The sequence below is a fragment of the Narcine bancroftii genome, chromosome 1 (genome assembly GCF_036971445.1).
Source record: "Narcine bancroftii isolate sNarBan1 chromosome 1, sNarBan1.hap1, whole genome shotgun sequence".
Classification (NCBI taxonomy): domain Eukaryota; kingdom Metazoa; phylum Chordata; class Chondrichthyes; order Torpediniformes; family Narcinidae; genus Narcine; species Narcine bancroftii.
The window spans coordinates 102,847,571-102,865,832 of record NC_091469.1 but is presented as its reverse complement, the minus strand read 5'-3'; the positions used below and the strand labels follow the sequence as shown (position 1 = coordinate 102,865,832).

At 44.4% G+C, this 18,262-nt stretch overlaps 1 protein-coding gene across 1 annotated transcript in view; it reads right to left on the bottom strand.

The window, feature by feature from the left end:
* The window catches only part of LOC138761919 (ectonucleoside triphosphate diphosphohydrolase 2-like), a 50,757-nt gene that overhangs the window by 10,269 nt on the left and 22,226 nt on the right, over positions 1 to 18,262 (bottom strand). Inside the window, exons 2-6 of the mRNA XM_069934884.1 lie at positions 14,472 to 14,589; positions 13,562 to 13,712; positions 7,235 to 7,394; positions 3,541 to 3,768; positions 2,957 to 3,226 (exon numbers count right to left, since the gene is read on the bottom strand). Coding sequence (XP_069790985.1) covers positions 2,957 to 3,226; positions 3,541 to 3,768; positions 7,235 to 7,394; positions 13,562 to 13,712; positions 14,472 to 14,589 — 927 coding nt within the window. The remainder of the gene's footprint in view (positions 1 to 2,956; positions 3,227 to 3,540; positions 3,769 to 7,234; positions 7,395 to 13,561; positions 13,713 to 14,471; positions 14,590 to 18,262) is intronic.

Genomic DNA, 18,262 nt, shown 5'->3' with positions numbered 1-18,262 from the left:
TTCCAGGCACAGTTAACATCTCAGATTATATCATTGTCCATGGTGTCACACATGAGAAACATGATTAGAGACTTAGACAGACATTAGCCCAGTTGAGAGATGCTGGATTGACAGTGAATGGAGACAAATGTTGCTGGGTGTATCCGAGATGGTGTTCATGGGTCACAAGCTGACTAGTGAAGGGATCAATCCAACTGAAGATAAAATCAAGGCAGTTGCAGAGGTTCATGAACCAAGGAATGCGACAGAAGTGAGGAGCTTCCTGGGCCTACTGAACTTTTGTGCCAGCAGAACCACTGAGGAGGCCAACAAGAAAGATGCTCACTTTGTGTTCAGACCCGACCAAAGGAAGGCATTTCAGAAATCGAAAAGAAGCCTGATGAGTGCACATACATTGGGATATTTTGATCCAAAGGCTCAGACACAAGTCATAGTTGATGCCGGCCCAGTGGGACTAGGAGCAGTCCTAGTTCAGAAGCAAGCGGAACAATGGAGGGTAATTGCAAATGCGAGCAAGTCACTTACTGATGTTGAAAGACATTATACACGGACAGAGAAGGAGGCCTTGGGATTCGTATGGGCCTGCAAACATTTCCATGCTTATCTATGTGGCATAGAGTTCCAGCTCTTAACTGATCACAGACTACTGGAAGCCATTTATTCTCTGAGATCGAAGCCGTGTGCTAGAATTGAAAGATGAATCCTGAGACTACAACAATATAGCTACAGGGTGATTTACATAGCAGGGAAAAACTATTGCCTATTCACTATCAAGGTTGCTGAAAGATGATGGGGTAAAGCACTCAACGCTTGAGACGGAGGCTGAATCATTCGTGAGATTGATTCACGGGCAGTACAATCCAGGGAGATCGAGGAGGAATCATGCATGGACCCAGAACTGATGGACATTAGGGATTGGATCAATATTAATGACTGGAACAGCTGTCAAAACAAAACCTATGTGGCCATCAGAGATTAACATGAGCACAATTGGAAGATGTGTACTCAGGTGAAACCAATTTGTCATTCCACAAAAATTGAGAGGGAGGATGGTAGCACTGGCTCACAAGGGACATTTGGGAGTTGTTGGGACAAAACAAAACCTCTGTACAAAGGTTTGGTGGCCAGGAATGGAAACAGATGTGGAAAAATATGTGAGATCATGTCATGGGTGTCAGGTGACAAGCAGACCTAACCCACCTGAACCGATACGAAGCACACTGCTACCAGCAGGACCATGGGAGGATATTGCAGTGGACATCTTGGATCCATTCTGACTGGAAAGTCGATTATGGTGGTTGTCGACTATTACATGAGTATGTCATAATGAAATCAACAACAGCAGAAAAAAACTATTACAGCACTGAGGGAGATATTTGCCAGACATGGCTTACCAGTGACTTTGCATTCAGACAATGGACCTCAATTCATATCAGAGATATTCCGAGAATTCATGAAAACCATTGATGTACATCATTGGCCACAGGCCAATGGAAAAGTTGAACATCAGAATCAGTCACTGGAGAAAAGAATGAGAATCGCTCAAGCAGAAGGCAAGGACTGGAAAGAAGCTCTTTTGACCTACATAGCAGCATACAGAGCAACACCACATAGTACCACAGGAAAAAGTCCATCAGAACTTTTGTTTGGAAGTAAGATCAGAACCAAAATACCACTGGTTGTTGACATAGTGAATGACCAGGAAGTGGAAGACCACAATGCTCAAAGAAAAGGGGCAACAAAACTGTATGTGGACATGAAAGGGAATGCTAGGCCTTCCAATGTAATACCAGGGGATACGATACTGGTGAGGAAAGAAAGTCAGAATAAAATGGACATACTGTTTATTCCCCAACCATATATTGTGGTGTCCAGAGAAGGAAATCAGGTGACGGTCCAGTCATCAGAAGGTGCTACTTATGACAGAAACACATCACATGTGAAAAAGTATTATCGTTGTAATGCTCCAGTGATGTCAACACCAGACAAAACTGCGAGAGAGCAGAACCAAGATGACCAGCTTGATGGATCTGGAATGCACCAGCTGGAAAGAGAAACTACTGTGGGTCTAGCATCAAGATGGTAGACAAACTGAGCAGGACATCGCGGTCAGCAGGCCAGACAATACAAGGAGCGAGACCGCAACATCAGCAACAACCACCTAGGAGATTTCAAGACTTCATGATGTAATAGCGTGGAGAACTTTGTATTTTATGGTTTGGAAATCTGTGTTATGTAAATCATCCAGGAAAATATGTGATTTGGAAATTGGTTGATAATTGGTATTGAAAATAATCAGTATTGAAAACTGACTGGTTTAAAAGTAGTTTAAGCGTTATTCATTTATTTGATGATCCTTTTATTTGATAAGGGAAGGATGTCATAGTGATAAATAATATAGTTTGGTTATCGACTATAATGCCTTGCAGGATAATATAGATTGGTTATCGATTGTAATGGCTGGCATGTTGCACAGGACCATGAGGGAGTAAAAAACAGTAATGGTGGAATAAAACAGCATATTTGAACTCAAGCTAAGAGTGTTGACCTTATTTGACCTCAGGATTTGACAGGGATAAATTATCCAGGGGATCAGGGAAGCTCACAGGAAAGGTTGGGGTTGAAAGAGTGGAGAAATCACCTGGCAAATGAGCTGGGAGCATCAATATAAACTAGGAGAGGGTGAGGTGGGGAGAGTGAGCGAGGGGGAATAACAGACTTTGCACTCGGGCTGGACATCACCACATGGCTGTGGGTCACGGCTGTCCTGAGCTCATGTGTAGGTGGGTATAGCCTGCTGTCACCGCTGGGGGATACCCATCACTCCTGGTCCCAGCTGGGAGTTGCAGGGATTCCTCTTTTCCGCAGGGGGGTCATGGGGATTCCCATCCCCATAGGTGGTCATGGGGGTTCCCCATCACTGCAGGGGGTTCATGGGGGATGTGCAGATACGTACCAGGAAGTTTCCGGTCACAGGAGGTTGATAGACATTGTTGAAACCGCAGTCACTGTGGTCACAGGAAGCAAAGTTGAAGATGGCAATGATGGCATGCTGGCACCTGGTTGGGTTCGAGGTGCCACTGAAGGTGATTGTTGTGCCGGGGGAGTCATCAGGCAATTCCTCGTCCTGGGTGCAGGGACCTCCGAGGACATGGTTCTGAGAGAAGGTGACGTTGTAGCCCAGGGGCAGGCAGGGGCTGACTGCACTGCTGTTGGAACCCTGGGACTGCAGAGGGACAGATGGATCAGTCCCCCTGTCCAATCCCATACCCAACCCCACCGACCTGCACCAACCCACCCTGACCCCTACCTCCCTTCCAAACCCCATTGTCCCCCACCTCCCCCACCCTGACCCTCACCAACCCCCACCAATCCCTGCCACCCCTTCACCTCATGATATCCCTATTACACCTCATCCAACCTCTCCTCTATTCCAACACCCCTTCTCCCACCCTGCCCACTCCATTTCATCCTCCCTCCTACTCTTTCTCACCCTATCTCACCCCTCTCGCCTCCCTCTGCCCTCCCACATGACCTTACCTGCATGAGTCCAGCCAGCACCTTCTTGATGACCTGGTCCTTGCCGTAGCAGAGATAGCTGTGGGTGTACACGGTGTACTCGTGGCCATATAGCTTCAGCCCCACCAGCCTTTCTGGCTCCCTCACCACCTCCTCCGGAATAAAGGTGATCTGTGTCGACGCACCGCCCAGGTCCATGGCTCCCACTGTACGCCGGGCTGGTTTAAACCACCTGCCGACCCAGCTGTACTGTAACAGAGGTTGACCTTCCCTTACATGGACAGCATCCAAGGGTGTGGGGTGAGTGATGTCCCACTGCCCATCTCACCCCAGGGCCATAGTAGCGGCCCACAGGATGCGGCCCCTTGCCAACCCCAGCAACCAGTAGTTCACGGTTCTATATTTTGGTAGTGGAAATAAACAGGAAGAGTACTGTTTGGATGGGGAGAAAATTCAAACCTCGGAAGTGCATGGGCATCCTCATACAGGGAAACCTAAAAGTTAATGACCAGGTTGGACTGGTAGTTTATTAAAAAAAGGGCGAATTCTATGTTGTTATTCATTTCAGGAGTAAAAAGGTGTTGATGAAACATAGAAACATAGAAGATAGGAGCAGGAGTAGGTCATTCGACCCTTCGAGCCTGCTCCGCCATTCAACGAGATCATGGCTGATCTTAAAGTTCAGTACCCCGTCCCTGCCTTCTCTCCATAACCTTTAATAACCCTTATACTGAAGAAATATATCTAATTCCCTCTTAAACCTGCCTCTACTGCCCTCTGTGGCAATGAATTCCACAGATTCACCACTCTCTGGGTAAAGAAATTCCTCCTCATCTCGGTCCTAAATGGTTTGCCTCTTATCCTCAAACCATGGCCCCGGGTTCTGGATTTTCACATCATTGGAAACATCCCATCTGCATCCATTCTGTCTAGTCCTGCCAGAATTTTATATGTCTCTATGAGATCCCCTCTCAATCTTCTAAACTCCAGTGAGTACAATCCCAATTTGCGCAATCTTTCCTCATAAGTCATTCCTGCCATTCCAGGTATCAGCCTGGTGAATCACCTCTGCACTTCCTCCATTGCAAGAACATCCTTCCTTAGATAAGGTGACCAAAACTGCACACAATACTCCAGGTGGGGTCTCACCAAGGCCCTGTACAGCTGCAGTAAGGTATCCTTGTTCCTATACTCAAACCCTCTTGATATGAAGGCCAACATACAATTTTCCTTTTTAACCGCCTGCTGTACCTGCATGCTCACCTTCAGAGACTGGTGTACAAGTACCCCTAGGTCTCTCTGCACTTCCCCATCTCTTAATCTATTGCCATTCAAATAGTAATCTGCCCTCCGGTTTGTATTACCAAAGTGTATAACCTCACATTTATCCACATTGTAGTGCATTTGCCATGTATCTGCCCAGTCCCTCAATTTATCCAAATCACACTGGAGCTTCCTGACCCCCTCTTCCGTGCACACAACCCCTCCTAGCTTAGTGTCATCTGTAAATTTGGAGATATTATATCCAATCCCCTCATCCAGATCATTAATGTAAATTGTGAACAGCTGGGGTCCCAGTACAGATTCCTGTGGCACCCCACTGGTCACCGCCTGCCACTCAGAAAACAAGCCATTTATCCCAACTCTCTGTCTTCTACCTGCCAGCCAGTTCTCAATCCACATCAATACTTTGCCCCCAATCCCATGAGCCTTGATTTTGGAAGCCAGTCGTTTATGCGGGACCTTATCGAAGGCCTTTTGGAAGTCCAGGTACACCACATCCACTGGCTCCCCCCCATCTATTTTACCTGTCACCATCTCAAAGAATTCCAATAGATTTGTCAAGCACATTTTACCTTTTGTAAATCCATGTTGACTCTGTCCGATCTCTTCTCTGCTAGTCATATGCTCCACTATTACATCCTTAATAATGGATTCCGTCATTTTGCCCACTACTGATGTAAGGCTCACCGGCCTATAATTCCCCACTTTTTCTCTACCCACCTTTTTAAATAGTGGTGTAACATTAGCTACCCTCCAATCCATGGGTACTGATCCTGAGTCTATTGAGTTCTGGAAAATAATTCTTAAAGCATCTGCTATCTGAATGGCCACTTCCTTAAGTACCCTAGGATGTAGATGATCAGGCCCTTGGGATTTATCTGCCTTCAATCCCATCAATTTCCCCAAGACCTTGTCCTTAGAGATACTGATTTCTTTCAGTTCCTCCCTTGCATTAGTCTCTATGTTTCCCAACATCCTTGGGAGGTTATTTGTATCCTCTCTTGTGAAAACAGAACTAAAGTAAGAATTTAATTGGTCTGCCATTTGCTTATTCCCCATTATATATTCCCCTGATTCCGACTGCAAAGGACCTACTCTGGATTTCACCAATCTATTGCTCTTGACATATTTATAAAAGCTTTTGCAGTCGGTTTTTATATTTGCCGCAAGCTTACTTTCGTAATTTATTTTTGCTCTCTTGATTAATCCCTTTGTCCTCCTTTGGTGCATCTTGAACTGCTCCCTGTTTTCGGTTGTGGTACTTCTTTTGGCCAATTGATATGCTCTCTCTTTGGACCTAATGCTGTCTCTAATTTACCTTGTTATCCATGGTTGGGTCACCTTTTTTGGTTTATTTCTATGCCAAACCGGTATAAACAATTTTTGCAATTTCTCTAGGATTTTGTGCGTTTTTTCACCTAGTTCATAATATTTCTGTTTTGTCTTCATTATATTCTTCTCCACTTTATATGTTTGTAGTGTTTCATATTTTATTTTTTTATCCGCCAATTCTCTTCTTTTAGTTGTATCTTCCTTCATTGCTAATTCTTTTTCTATATTTACTATTTCCCTTTCCAACTGCTCTGTTTCCTGATTATAGTCCTTCTTCATCTTGGTTACATAACTTATTATTTGCCCTCTAATGAATGCTTTCATTGCATCCCATAGTATAAACTTATCTTCCACTGGATTTTTGCAATTTCTCCATTAGATCTGTGAAATATAGATTCCGCATCTTCCGAGTTGATATCCTTTCTGTCAATCGTGTCGGTCCCTTCTCTCACCATCAATGAGACTCTATGGGGCACTGGTGAGACCTCATTTGGAGTACTGTGCGCAGCTTTGGGCTCTCTATCTAGAAAGGATGTGATGTTGTTGGAGAGGGTGCAGAGGAGGTTTACTAGGATGACTCCTGGAATGCAAGGGCTAACATTTGGCAGCTCTTGGACTGTATTCATTGGAGTATAGGAGAATGAGAGGGGATCTCATAGAAACATTTTGAATTTTGAAAGATTTTGAGAGAGTGGATATGGATAAGATGTTTCCCTTGGTGGGTGGATCAAGGTCAAGAGGGCACAGACTTAAAATGAGAAGTTATTCATTTAAAACAGAGATAAGAAAAAAACTCTTTAGTCAGAGGGTTGTGGATTTGTGGAACTCACTACTGCATACAGCGGTGGAGGCCCGATCACTGGGAGACTTTAAGCAGGAGATTGATCAGTATCTAATTGGTCGGATCATCAGGGGATATGGGAAAAAAGCTGGCAATTGGAACTCGGTTTGAGTATAGTTCAGCTTAGGGTAGTCATGGCCTACTTCTGTTTCTTTATTTTGTGATCTTGTGACAGGCAGGATATTTGACATGTGTGGTCAGGGGTTATGTGTGTCTCCCCTCCACCTCTCCCAACACCCAGGCCATCCACCCTCTCACCTTGAGAAAGTTCTCCATCAGGTAGTTGGCAGTGACCCAGCCGAACAGACCCTCCTCGTCCCCTGACAAGATCCTGGCCCCTCGGTAGCTAAAGTGATAGGACCTCAGGGTATTGTTGATGGCCACCAGGACATCCTGCGTTGCCTCTGGGTTGGACAGACTGCAAACACATGAAGGCAAGAGCCTCAGTACTCCCTGGGGGGGTGAGTCACAGCCCACACCCTCCATCCAGATTTTCAAAGCCGCTCATCAACCCAGAGGCTCCAAGAGAAGCAGCCCTCATGAACTCGCACTCCCTCCTTGTTTCTGACATGTGGTCTCCCTCTATGGACATGTTACATGATGCCAATCCCACCTGCAACGTTAGGCAACGATCCCTAATTCGGACTGGGATGAGGGGAATAGTCCTACACATAACCTCTTTCTACATCAAGCTGGACTCGCTTTGATTACACGGGACAACACGTTTTTTTATTCCAAAAGGTTTGCTTCTTGAGGAAGAATTGAGGGTTATGATGAACAACATCAAACTGAACACACAAAGGTAATTTCAGGTCTGCTGTATCATGCCAAGTAGGAAGTTGGAGAAACATTAAATTAACTTTTATTGAACTTAACTAATGATGTTGACACATTGCATTAGTTCAACTAACCTAAAAATATTTTTCCACTGGTTTTCATTTGTACTCAGCATTTGATGCCTCTCATAGAAGGCATGTGTGGGGGCTTTCATGAATAGCAGGCTTCTGAACTAACAAGGGAACATGCTATTCTGGATCTGCTCCTGCGCAATGAAACAGATAAAATTAGTGATCTTGTAGTCTGGGATCCTCTTGGAAAGAGGATGAAACAGGTATGATTGTGGTACAATAGTTTGGTCTAAAACAAGTGTGTTATGCCTAAACAAGGGAAATTACAAGGGGATAAGGAAGGAGTTGGCCAGGGTAGACTGGAAATGCAGGCTATGTGGAGGGATGGTTGGGGACTGTTTAAAGAGATTTTTCACAGTGATCAACAAAAGTATATTCCAGTTAAAACCAAGGGCAGTCAGAGTGGGGACAGTGTTGGGGACAGTCAGGGTGGGGACAGTCAGGATGGGAACAGTCAGGGTGGGGACAGTCATCAAGGAAGGCATCAAATGCAGGTGTAGCCAGGTGAAGGATCTAGACAGACTTTCTTGGATGAGCTCTCCATGGAGATTTAAAAAGATGGTTTAAAAGTATAAAATTAAGAATTTTTTCACTGTGGATGAACAAAATAAATACTAAGGAGCCAAGACAGCAAAAAAACAAAATTGGAAGAGACTGACTCATTGATCATCGAGTGAAAGCCCGAAAGGGAATGGTACAAGAATGGCCTTGGGACTGATTAAGCCCAGTAATGTTGGAGGGTCGGCACAAGACCTGAATATAATCCTGGATAAAATGGAGACGTTATCCAATCATTTCATGGGTGTTGAAACCGCAATGAGAGATATGTCAGAGAAGACTGAACTTAAAGAGATAATTGATGATTTAATGGAATGAATGGGCCAAGTGGAAGTTGACTTGGTTAAAACACAATAAAAGCTGAAAACTTTCGAAGAAGATGCGAAGAAGTAGGACATAGATAAACATGCTATTGCTGGATAAGATCAACCACATGGAGAATTTCAGCAGACACAGTAATGTTCGGATTATCATTTGAAGGAAGGGACTGAAGGGAGAGACCCGAAGAGCTTCTTTGAAACTTGGATCCCACGAGTGATGGGAAAAAATAAATTCAACAGAAATCTACAAATAGAAAGGTTCATCAGACCCTCGGACCCAGAAAATCTGACGAGGAGTGACCATGACCAGTTCTGGTAAGACTTTTGAGTTACCGGGAATGAGAAGTGGTTTTGGGAGCCACATTTGATTACTCCAAGCAACACAATGGCCCACTTGAGATGGATGGTGTAAAGGTGCTAGTCTTCCAAGACTTTAGCCTAACTTTGATTAAATAAAGGAAGGAGTTCAACGACATAAAAAGGTGACTGTGGTCAAAGAACATAAAATACTCAGTGATATATCCTGCTACTCTTGAGGGTCGAAACAACAGATGTTAATCGACGATTTATCAAGGCTAAGAAAGAAGTGGAAGAATTGTTATAAAGATTATGAAAAGATTAAAGATATTAAACAAGAAGGTTAAGAAGAATGTTTACAATGGGACCAAGTAAAAAGTGTATTTTTTGAACTGTCTTGTGTTTATTGTTAAATGTTAAGGAAATTTGCATAGAGAGTTCAAGAAAGAGTGAGAAATTGTGCCTTATTTTTCTCACCAGTTTTAATTTACTTAATATTAGCCCATATTAATTGATTATCCAAGTCAAACATTCAATTAATAAAAATTGTAGTAGGGTGGAGACTCCGGTCTAAAGGGAATGATGGTGCCAGGAAAGGATCAGTTTTGCAAGATGGGGCTAAAGGGAGGGGTTCTTCTTTCTCAGAAGTTTCCATGGGCGTTTTTGTGGGTTTCTGGGATTTTTTGTTTACGTCACCTTCAGAGCAGGGGCACTATATATGTTTTTTAAAGGGGAGAGATCACTGTATTATTTGAATAATCAAAAAGGTTTTATTGCTAAACAATATTTGTTTAAAAATTGGTATGGATAGAACATTAAAGTTTATTAGAATGTTAATGGGCTAAATGGGACAGTGAAAGAGAAAAGGCTCTTGAGACACTTTAAAAAAACTAAAAGCGGATGTAGTTTTCCTGCAGAAAACGCATCTTACTAAATTGGAGCATGCTAAATTAAAAAGAGGATGGGTGGGGCAAGTAATATCATCTTCTTTCATTTCAAAGGCAAGAGGAGTAGTAATTTTAATTAATAAAAATGTACCAATAATAATAGAAGATGTATTGATTGACCAAGCCAGAAAGTTTGTAATGGCATATTGTAAAATTTATGCAGAATCCTGGACATTTATGAAATATTTATGCTCCAAATTATGACGATGATGCTTTTATGAAGGATACCTTTTTAAAAGCAGCAGAAGGTAGACAAAATAGATTGGTCAAGGGGGAATTTTAATTTCTGTTTGGATCCAATATTGGATAAATCAGTGAGAACAGTAATGAGGAAAAAGCTGCAAAAGCGACACTATCATTTATGAAAGATTTAAATCTGATTGATATATGGAGGCAGCTCAACCCCACAGAGAGAGAAAGAGACTACTCATTCAACTCAAGAGTCTATGACTAACATACAGGGATCGATTTGGTATTTGTATTTTTCATTCATTCTCTGATTCCTTATTTTCAAAAACAGATTATTAAGAGTAAAAGAAAAAAAGTTTATTCTGATATAAAGGTGTTTTTTCTGAAAATTTTCCCTGTGTACCCATCTCATCATTTATCCTATTACAAAATTCAATTAAATGTCTCAAAATAGGTGGATTATTATTAATAATCAATAACTTGGTTTCCATTTATAGATATATTGTGCCTTATTTTTCTCACCAGTTTTAATTTACTTAATATTAGCCCATATTAATTGATTATCCAAGTCAAACATTCAATTAATAAACCTGAATTGTGCTGCTTTATAATAATTTTGAAAATACAAAATAAATAATACTTTTTTGTTATTATCATGTTAAGACTTTATTATTGGATAAATTTGTACATACTTTAAGATTACCAAAAACAATCAAAATTCTAAATTTTGCTTACGGAAGGTGGTTTGAAAAAACTTACTTCTGAAATGTACAAATTATTACAAAGTAAGATGCCTAAATTAGATATTCATAAATCAAAATTAAAATAGGAAAAAGATTTGGGAATAATAATTGATCAAGATGATTGGAGAACTATGTAAGGATAGTATGACTAAGATTGTCAATGTGAGATATAGATTAGTCCACTATAATTTTATACATCAGCTGAATTTAACTCCTCAGAAACTAAAGGAATATAATTTAATGACTTCAGATTTATACTTTAGATGTTTTAAAGAAGTAGGTTCTTTCTTACACTTGACTTGGTTATGATAATGTTAAATTTTTTTGGACGTGACTTAAGGAATTTTTAGAGAAAGTTTTAAAGATTCAATAACCAGTGGAATCAACATTATTTTTATCAGATAAGGTTAAAATGTTGAGTTTGAAATTGAGGTTGACTAGGTACCAAATTGCATTTTTAAGATTGGCAATGGCTGTAGCAAGAAAATGTATAGCCAATACTTGGAAAAATGAGATTGATTTGGGATGGCTATGGAATTGAGATCATGTATTCCATTGGAAAAAATAATGTATAATTTATGTATACATTATGTATAGTGTGGAGCCCTTATTTGGAATATATGGGTTTAAAATGTTGAATTCCCTGTGGCTCGTTGTGGAGGTGTTGCTCTGATCCATGGTGGTCGATGGTGTTTGTGATAGTTCAAATCTCCTGTTTTATTTTTCTTTCTTTCATTTGGGTGGGAGGAGGGTGGGTGTTGGGGGGTGGTGGGAGAGGGTGGGTTTTTTCATTTGTATCCATATATTCAAAATGTAAATAAAGTATTCAAAAATTTAAAAAGTAGTGATTTATTTTTAATGTCTGCACAGTTAAAAAGCAGAGTGATAAAAATGGAATACTTGGCGAGGCTATTATCAGACCATTCACCATAAACCTTAACTACTGAAATAGTGGAAAAACAAGAAAATATGTACAAGTGGCATCTTAATACAACTTTGTTGAAAAGGACAGACATCTGCGAGTTTATTAGGAGACAGAAAGAACTATTTTGTGAGACAAATCTCCCTTCCAACAATAACAGATTTTTGATATGGGTTATGCTTACATCTTATCAGAGAAGGCAAATTATTTCTTATGCAAAAAAATCTTTAAAGAGAATAAAATGTAGAATTGGATGGGTTGGAGAAAGAGGTAACAAAACTGGAGAAAGAATATCAGAGGATGGGTTTACAAGAAAAATAGAGACTCTCAGAAGAATTTTAAAAATTGAGATATAATACTAACGTATTACTAAGCAATCTCCGTACCTGCAGGAAGACCACCTAAGGGGCTGACTCCATCTGGCTGGCTATCAATCACCATGCTGCCCACATTGACGTCCACCAAGGCTATGCTGAACCCAGCCAACCCTCAGGCAGTAACCTCACCCTCGCCGACCTTTTACCAGAACCCAACCCTGCAATGGTCCCAGAGACTCTGACGTCCGCCGGACTGATTGTATCTGTAAATGCCACCCCGCACCATTTTACATTCAACACCCCCCACCCCCCCCACATCACTACCATCCAGGACAATTTTAAAAGGGAGTGAATGTGGTGATATGACCACCAGCCTACTGCAGGGGCCAATCTCTGTACCTGCAGGAAGACAACCTAAGGGGCTGACTCCACCTGGCCGGCTGTCAATCAGCTGACCTGAATATAAACCTGAGCTGGTCACATGGGGAGCCACCAAGACATGAACTGGTTGTAGACCGTGTCGAAAGAATCAAAGGCTTGTTGATCCAAACCAAGGCTTTTATTAACTAAAAGACTGGAGCGTACCACATGTAGGTCGACCAGTCCTGAATGACCTGGTCTAGCTAGGAGCAACCCTTTAAGACCTGCCAGTAGATGTGGCTACACTCTCAGCCAATCACAATCATCCTACACTACAATCTATACATATACACATTGGTGATCGAATCTGTACTATCACACTAGTGTTCAGACTTTTACAGGAATAAAGCCTGTTGTACAGTCTTTTGAATTTTGTGCTTGTATGCTGCTGCCTCAGAGCACCACACTTCCTCCTTGATCTTTCTATTGGTACATGTCCTCCCACCCCCTCTCTTCTCTTTCTCTCACACGTTCACACTTTCTTTTGTCCTACAGCCAACAGAGTGCAAGAAAACGAACTGGAGAAACTCAACAGGTCACCAGCATCCACAGCTAGTAAAGGGTAATCAATGGCGTGAGCCCTTCCAGGGGAATATTTGAGTGCAAGGAGATCCCATTGTAGGTTTGGTGATAAGGGAACTTCAATGGGGAATTTTATGTTTAGAAAATGGAATGAATGACTTTGTTCTTGTGAGGGAGCTGAAGTGAGCAGGTGGAGGGCTCCCCATCCACCTCAGGCGTGCAATGTCTGTGCTGCCTGGAAGCTCCGTAAGGTTGCCCAATCCTGGTCAGCTAGGGGTGCAGGATGTTGCTTGGTTGAGCATCTCATGGGTAAGGCTGTGGATCATCCTTAAGGGAGGAGAGAGGGGTCCAGCCAAAGGTCATTGCTACCAAAGAACCAGGTGGGTAAGGAGGTAAAGAGACACGGCTCTGCCGTTAGAGTCTGAGGAGACTTGTCACTTACTTCAGCAAGCGCATGCCAGCGGTTGCGCCGAGAAGGAGTGGGGTCTGCGAGTGCCTCTCAGAGGGGACAGCTCTCAGAGCCTTGTCCAGGCAGGCCTTCAAACTTTCCCCGGCTCCTGCTGGGTTTTCTGCGTAGCTTGAGATTCCAGGACCTGTGGTTGACAGTTATCCAGCATCAGTTAAGCATGTGCAGCAGGCCCTGTCCCACTGTGCTTCTATTCCTATACCAGCAAAGTGCTGTTCCTTCTCTTAGACCAGCTAGAATGGCCAGTTGTCATTGGGATGGAGCTATTCGATGAGTGATAAGTCTCCTCTGCCCATGCAGTCTCCACACTCAGCACTCACCACTGCTCTGCTGCACTCATGACCAGTAAAACCCCCCTCCCCCACATCCCCCCCAATCACTGCAGGATCTTGGCCCATTCTCAGAGCCACCTGCACTTTCACACAGATGCATCCAAAAACCCCAATCCTCCCATTGGCTCAACCTGTGTCTGAGTGGGTCTGAGCTGATGGACTGGTGCTTAGATTTGGTCAGGAACATGACCTGGGAGAGGGGGGCTTGCCAGGTACACGACCCAGAGGAAGGGGGGAGGGATGTCACTTACACAACCTGGGAGAGGGGGGCTGGTCAGTTACACAATCTTGGAGAGGGGGGCTGGACAGGTTACATGACCCAGCGGAGGGGAGGCCGGTCAGATACATGATCCGGGGAGGGGGTGTGGGAGGGTTGCTGGTCAGATGCACAAGGTGGGAGGGGAAGGATTTGCCAGAGCCCAGGTCAGAGGTTGGGGGTCATGTTAGGGTCTGGATTCAGAGGGGGTTGGGGGTTAGAGATCATAGTTTAGGGGTTAGGAATTGGCGGGGTCTTCTGTTTAGGGGCAGGGTTCAGCAGTCTGCTTGACCTTTACCTTTCACCTGGCAGCTGCTGTGTTCACTCACGATGCCCGTGTTGTTCTCCTTTCCAGAAGGCCATTTGTAGATAAAGAGGGTTGTTCGCGAGGAGCCGGCATCAATTACAATCCCGTACTGCCACAAAAGAAACAAGAAGCTCTTCACTGTACATCAGGTGGCCAGAACTCAACTGGGAGCAAGCAACCAGCTGACGTTCGGACGAAGAGGGAAGGTGTGGGAGATGGGGAGAGGTGAGGGCTGGTGAGGGAGGGAAGGGGAGAGGAGGGGGTGGGAGGTGATAGAGGAGAGAGTGGGAGTGGGAGGATGGAGAGGGTGGTGGGCAGAGGGGAATGGGTGTGGGAAGGAAAGGGTGTGGGTGTGGGAGGGTGAGGCGAGGGGTTGTGGGTGCAGGAGGGTGGGTAGAGGGTATGAGTGTGGGAGGGTGCAAAGGGGGTGTGAGAGGGTGTGGGTATGGGAAAAGGTTGCGGGTGTGGGTGTGTGGGGAGAGGGGGCAGGTGTGGGAGGGTGCAGAGTGGGTGTGGGAGGGTGGGATGAGGAATTGTGGGTGCAGGAGGTTGGGTAGGATATGGGTGTGGGAGGTTGCAGAGGGGGTGTGGAGAGGGTGTGGGTATGGGGAGAGGTTGCAGGTGTGGATGGGTGGGGAGAGGGGGAAGGTGTGGGAGGATGCAGAGTGGGTGTGGGAGGGTGGGGTGAGGGGTTGTGGGTGCAGGAGGGTGGGTAGAGGATGGGTGTGGGAGGATGCAGAGGGGGTTGGAGAGGGTGTGGGTATGGTTGGGTGGGGAGAGGGGGCAGGTTTGGGAGGGTGGGGTCGGGGAGTATGGTGGGGTGGGATGGGGAGAGGGGGCAGGTTTGGGAGGGTGGGGTCGGGGAGTATGGTGGGGTGGGATGGGGAGAGGGTATGGTGGGATCAGGCTGACTAATATCTGTGGACTATAGTATAGTGTCATGTTACATTATTGAACATCTAGGTGGAATTTAAAATTGAGAAAATGATCTGTAATTTGGATACTCTTCTTTGAAATGTTGACTGCCAAACTAGTTTGTTTCCCTTAACTGTAACATCATTAAAGGAGGCCGCTCAGTCTATTGAGTCCATGCTGACTCTCAGCCCTACAACCCATCAGTTCCAGACCTCCTCCCTGTCTCTCTGCATCTGATTATCTCTCATGGTCGTCAACTCACCTCTCATTCCTTTGCCACTCATCTGTACACTAGGGATGACTCACAATGGCTGGCAGGAGGAAAGCCATCTGGTCATGAGGAGAACATGCAAACTCCACACAGACAGTGCCTGAAGCAAGAATTGAACCCATTTTCTGGTGGTGTGCAATTCTCAGGGGAGAATATTTGCCACCCTTGCCCAGTCCATCCTCCCTGTGACTCCAGACCCACTCATAGAGTAACATTTAAAGCCCCCACGTGTCTTATCAAACAAGCAACCCCTCAGGGTAATTAAGGATGAACAATAAATTCTGGCCAGAGAAACAAATAAATCAATTCAAAGAACTATTTTGCTCCATTGATGTTCCAAATAATAGGTGACCATCGGCCTATTGAGCACAGGTGTGTTCAGTCTAGTTGCTGTTTAGAACAAGTTGAGCCTTGTCTGTTCCATTGATAAGTGCAAAAAATGACATATTTGTGTTGAGTCTGTTTGGTAAAGTGTGGTTAGTGCAGTATCAATCAATCCATTTCATAGCTTTGACATATATTTGGAACAAAAATTTGCTAAATTTGAAAACATTTCCTTCGCCCTATCCCTGACGATTTTTATGTTCTCTCTGCAACACCTGTATACAACTTAAAACATATTTATTTTCTCTCTGTTCCCTTCTGACAAGAAATGCATGACCCGAATTCATTTTTTGCACTTCCCAATGCCTGCTGTCTAACATGCCCAGTCTGTACGACATCAATGTCTGGCAAACCAGGAATGTTAAAATTCATTGCAGACATGAAATTGGCCAGATGTTTGCTCAGTTTAGTTTATACAGGTGAGATCAAACATTCAGAAAAAGGTGAATGATTTAGTAGCAGAGGGGTCAGGATATTTGCTATGGGTGACCTTTGGTTCTGACGTGCCATTTGATTGGTTGCAGGGTTCGAGTGGGTCGAAGCGGGGACTGAGTGTGCGGGGGCGAGAAGGGGTGTGCCGGGGCAAGGTCTGAGCCTGCCGTGGTGCGTTCTGAGCGTGCTGGGGTTGGGTCTGTGCAAGTCGGGATGGAGTCCAAGTTTCTCAGGGTGGGGTTTGAGTCAGGGTGGGGTTCGAGTATGTCGGGTGGGGTTTCAGTGTATCAGGGCAGGGGTTCAAGTGCACCAGGACGATATTTGAGTGTGTCGGGGCAGGGTTTGAGTCGGAGGTTGAGTGAGTCAGATGGTGTGCCATAGTATTGTCAGTTGTGGTATATTATTGGTGTGGTTGATGGCATTGTACAGGGGTGGTCAGTGGAGGGGTGTGGCCAGATGCTCTGACAAACAGCGAGTGATGAAAGATTTGGGCCAGTTATTGTCTGGAAGTCTAGAAGCACATTTCAGAGCAGTGGACTCACTGGCAAAATGGACAAAATGAGAGTGACTGGCCTTAATATCAAGGCAGCATCTTCCAGAGTGAGGTATCAAAGAATGAGGACAGAACCCTCCAATAGATAGAGCTGGATTTCACCTCACCACCCAGAACCAGCATGGACCAAGTACCCTCCTCCCTGCTGGAACATCCACGTTCCACCCAATAGCATTCATAATCCAAGTACATCTGAACCCAACAATTTCAGAATGTCAAACAAAAATCTGCTTCTGGAAGTAGTCAGCAGATAAGATCACATGGACAGCTGGAAATGAGTTACAGGTCAAACCCCAACTGAGGAAGGTCTGGTAGTATTAAAGAGAGGAAAGGGGTCAGGAGGTGATAAGTGAACTGAGGAGGGGTGAAGGATGATGGACAAAGTGAACAGAAGTGGTGGAGAGAGAGCAGAAGAGTAATAGGTGGAAGCAAAGGAGAAAAAATGGAGATGGGGAGGGGGCTGGAGTGGGGAGGGTAGAGAAGGCTGCTGAAGGAAGGGGACTGATGGAACCAAATAGAGGAGGGATGGGATGGTGGCCGGTCAATGGGTTGTGGACTGGCCTGCTGGAACATGAGGTTTTTCCTCACCCTGGCTGAGGCCTGAGCTCAGGAGTTGCCTTGTCTGCATGTGGTCTTACACATAGAATAGGTGGCCTCCTGCTTCAGAATGGAGCAGTAATACAGGCTGCCCCTGTATGGAATGGGAACCGTTCATTCTCTGTGGTGAATGTTCCATGTAACGCACAAGGTTTCCTTGTGTTGAATTACTGACAGACAATGCTGTTGGCATTGTGCCAATCCTTTCCGCAGCTTTAGCACTTCAGCACAGTTCCGTGCCACTCCTGTTCAATATCTGGCAGTCAGTCCTTCCAATTCCCAAGACCTAGCCCTGACTCATAGCCTTTTAGCCACAGAAAGAATCTCTATCATGCAAGCAATGATCTCCAGTTCATTAATTTCTCCACTCTTCTGTCGGGATCCCATCCAAATAATCTGATGGAAACTTCTGGTATTCAGTCTTGTCTTGTATCGTCTTTCCATCAGCCTTTCCCACCTCCCCACCGTCTTCTGAAGAGGTTACGTGTTAGCGCTGATGTAAAACTGAAAGAAGGAGCTGGTCTATTTAGATTTAGTCCTGAGAGCAGGGTCGGCATCATGGGAGGGAGGGGGCATTCACGGGCCATTCCCCCCACCCAAACACAAATGGCACTCGAAACTGCCATGCCC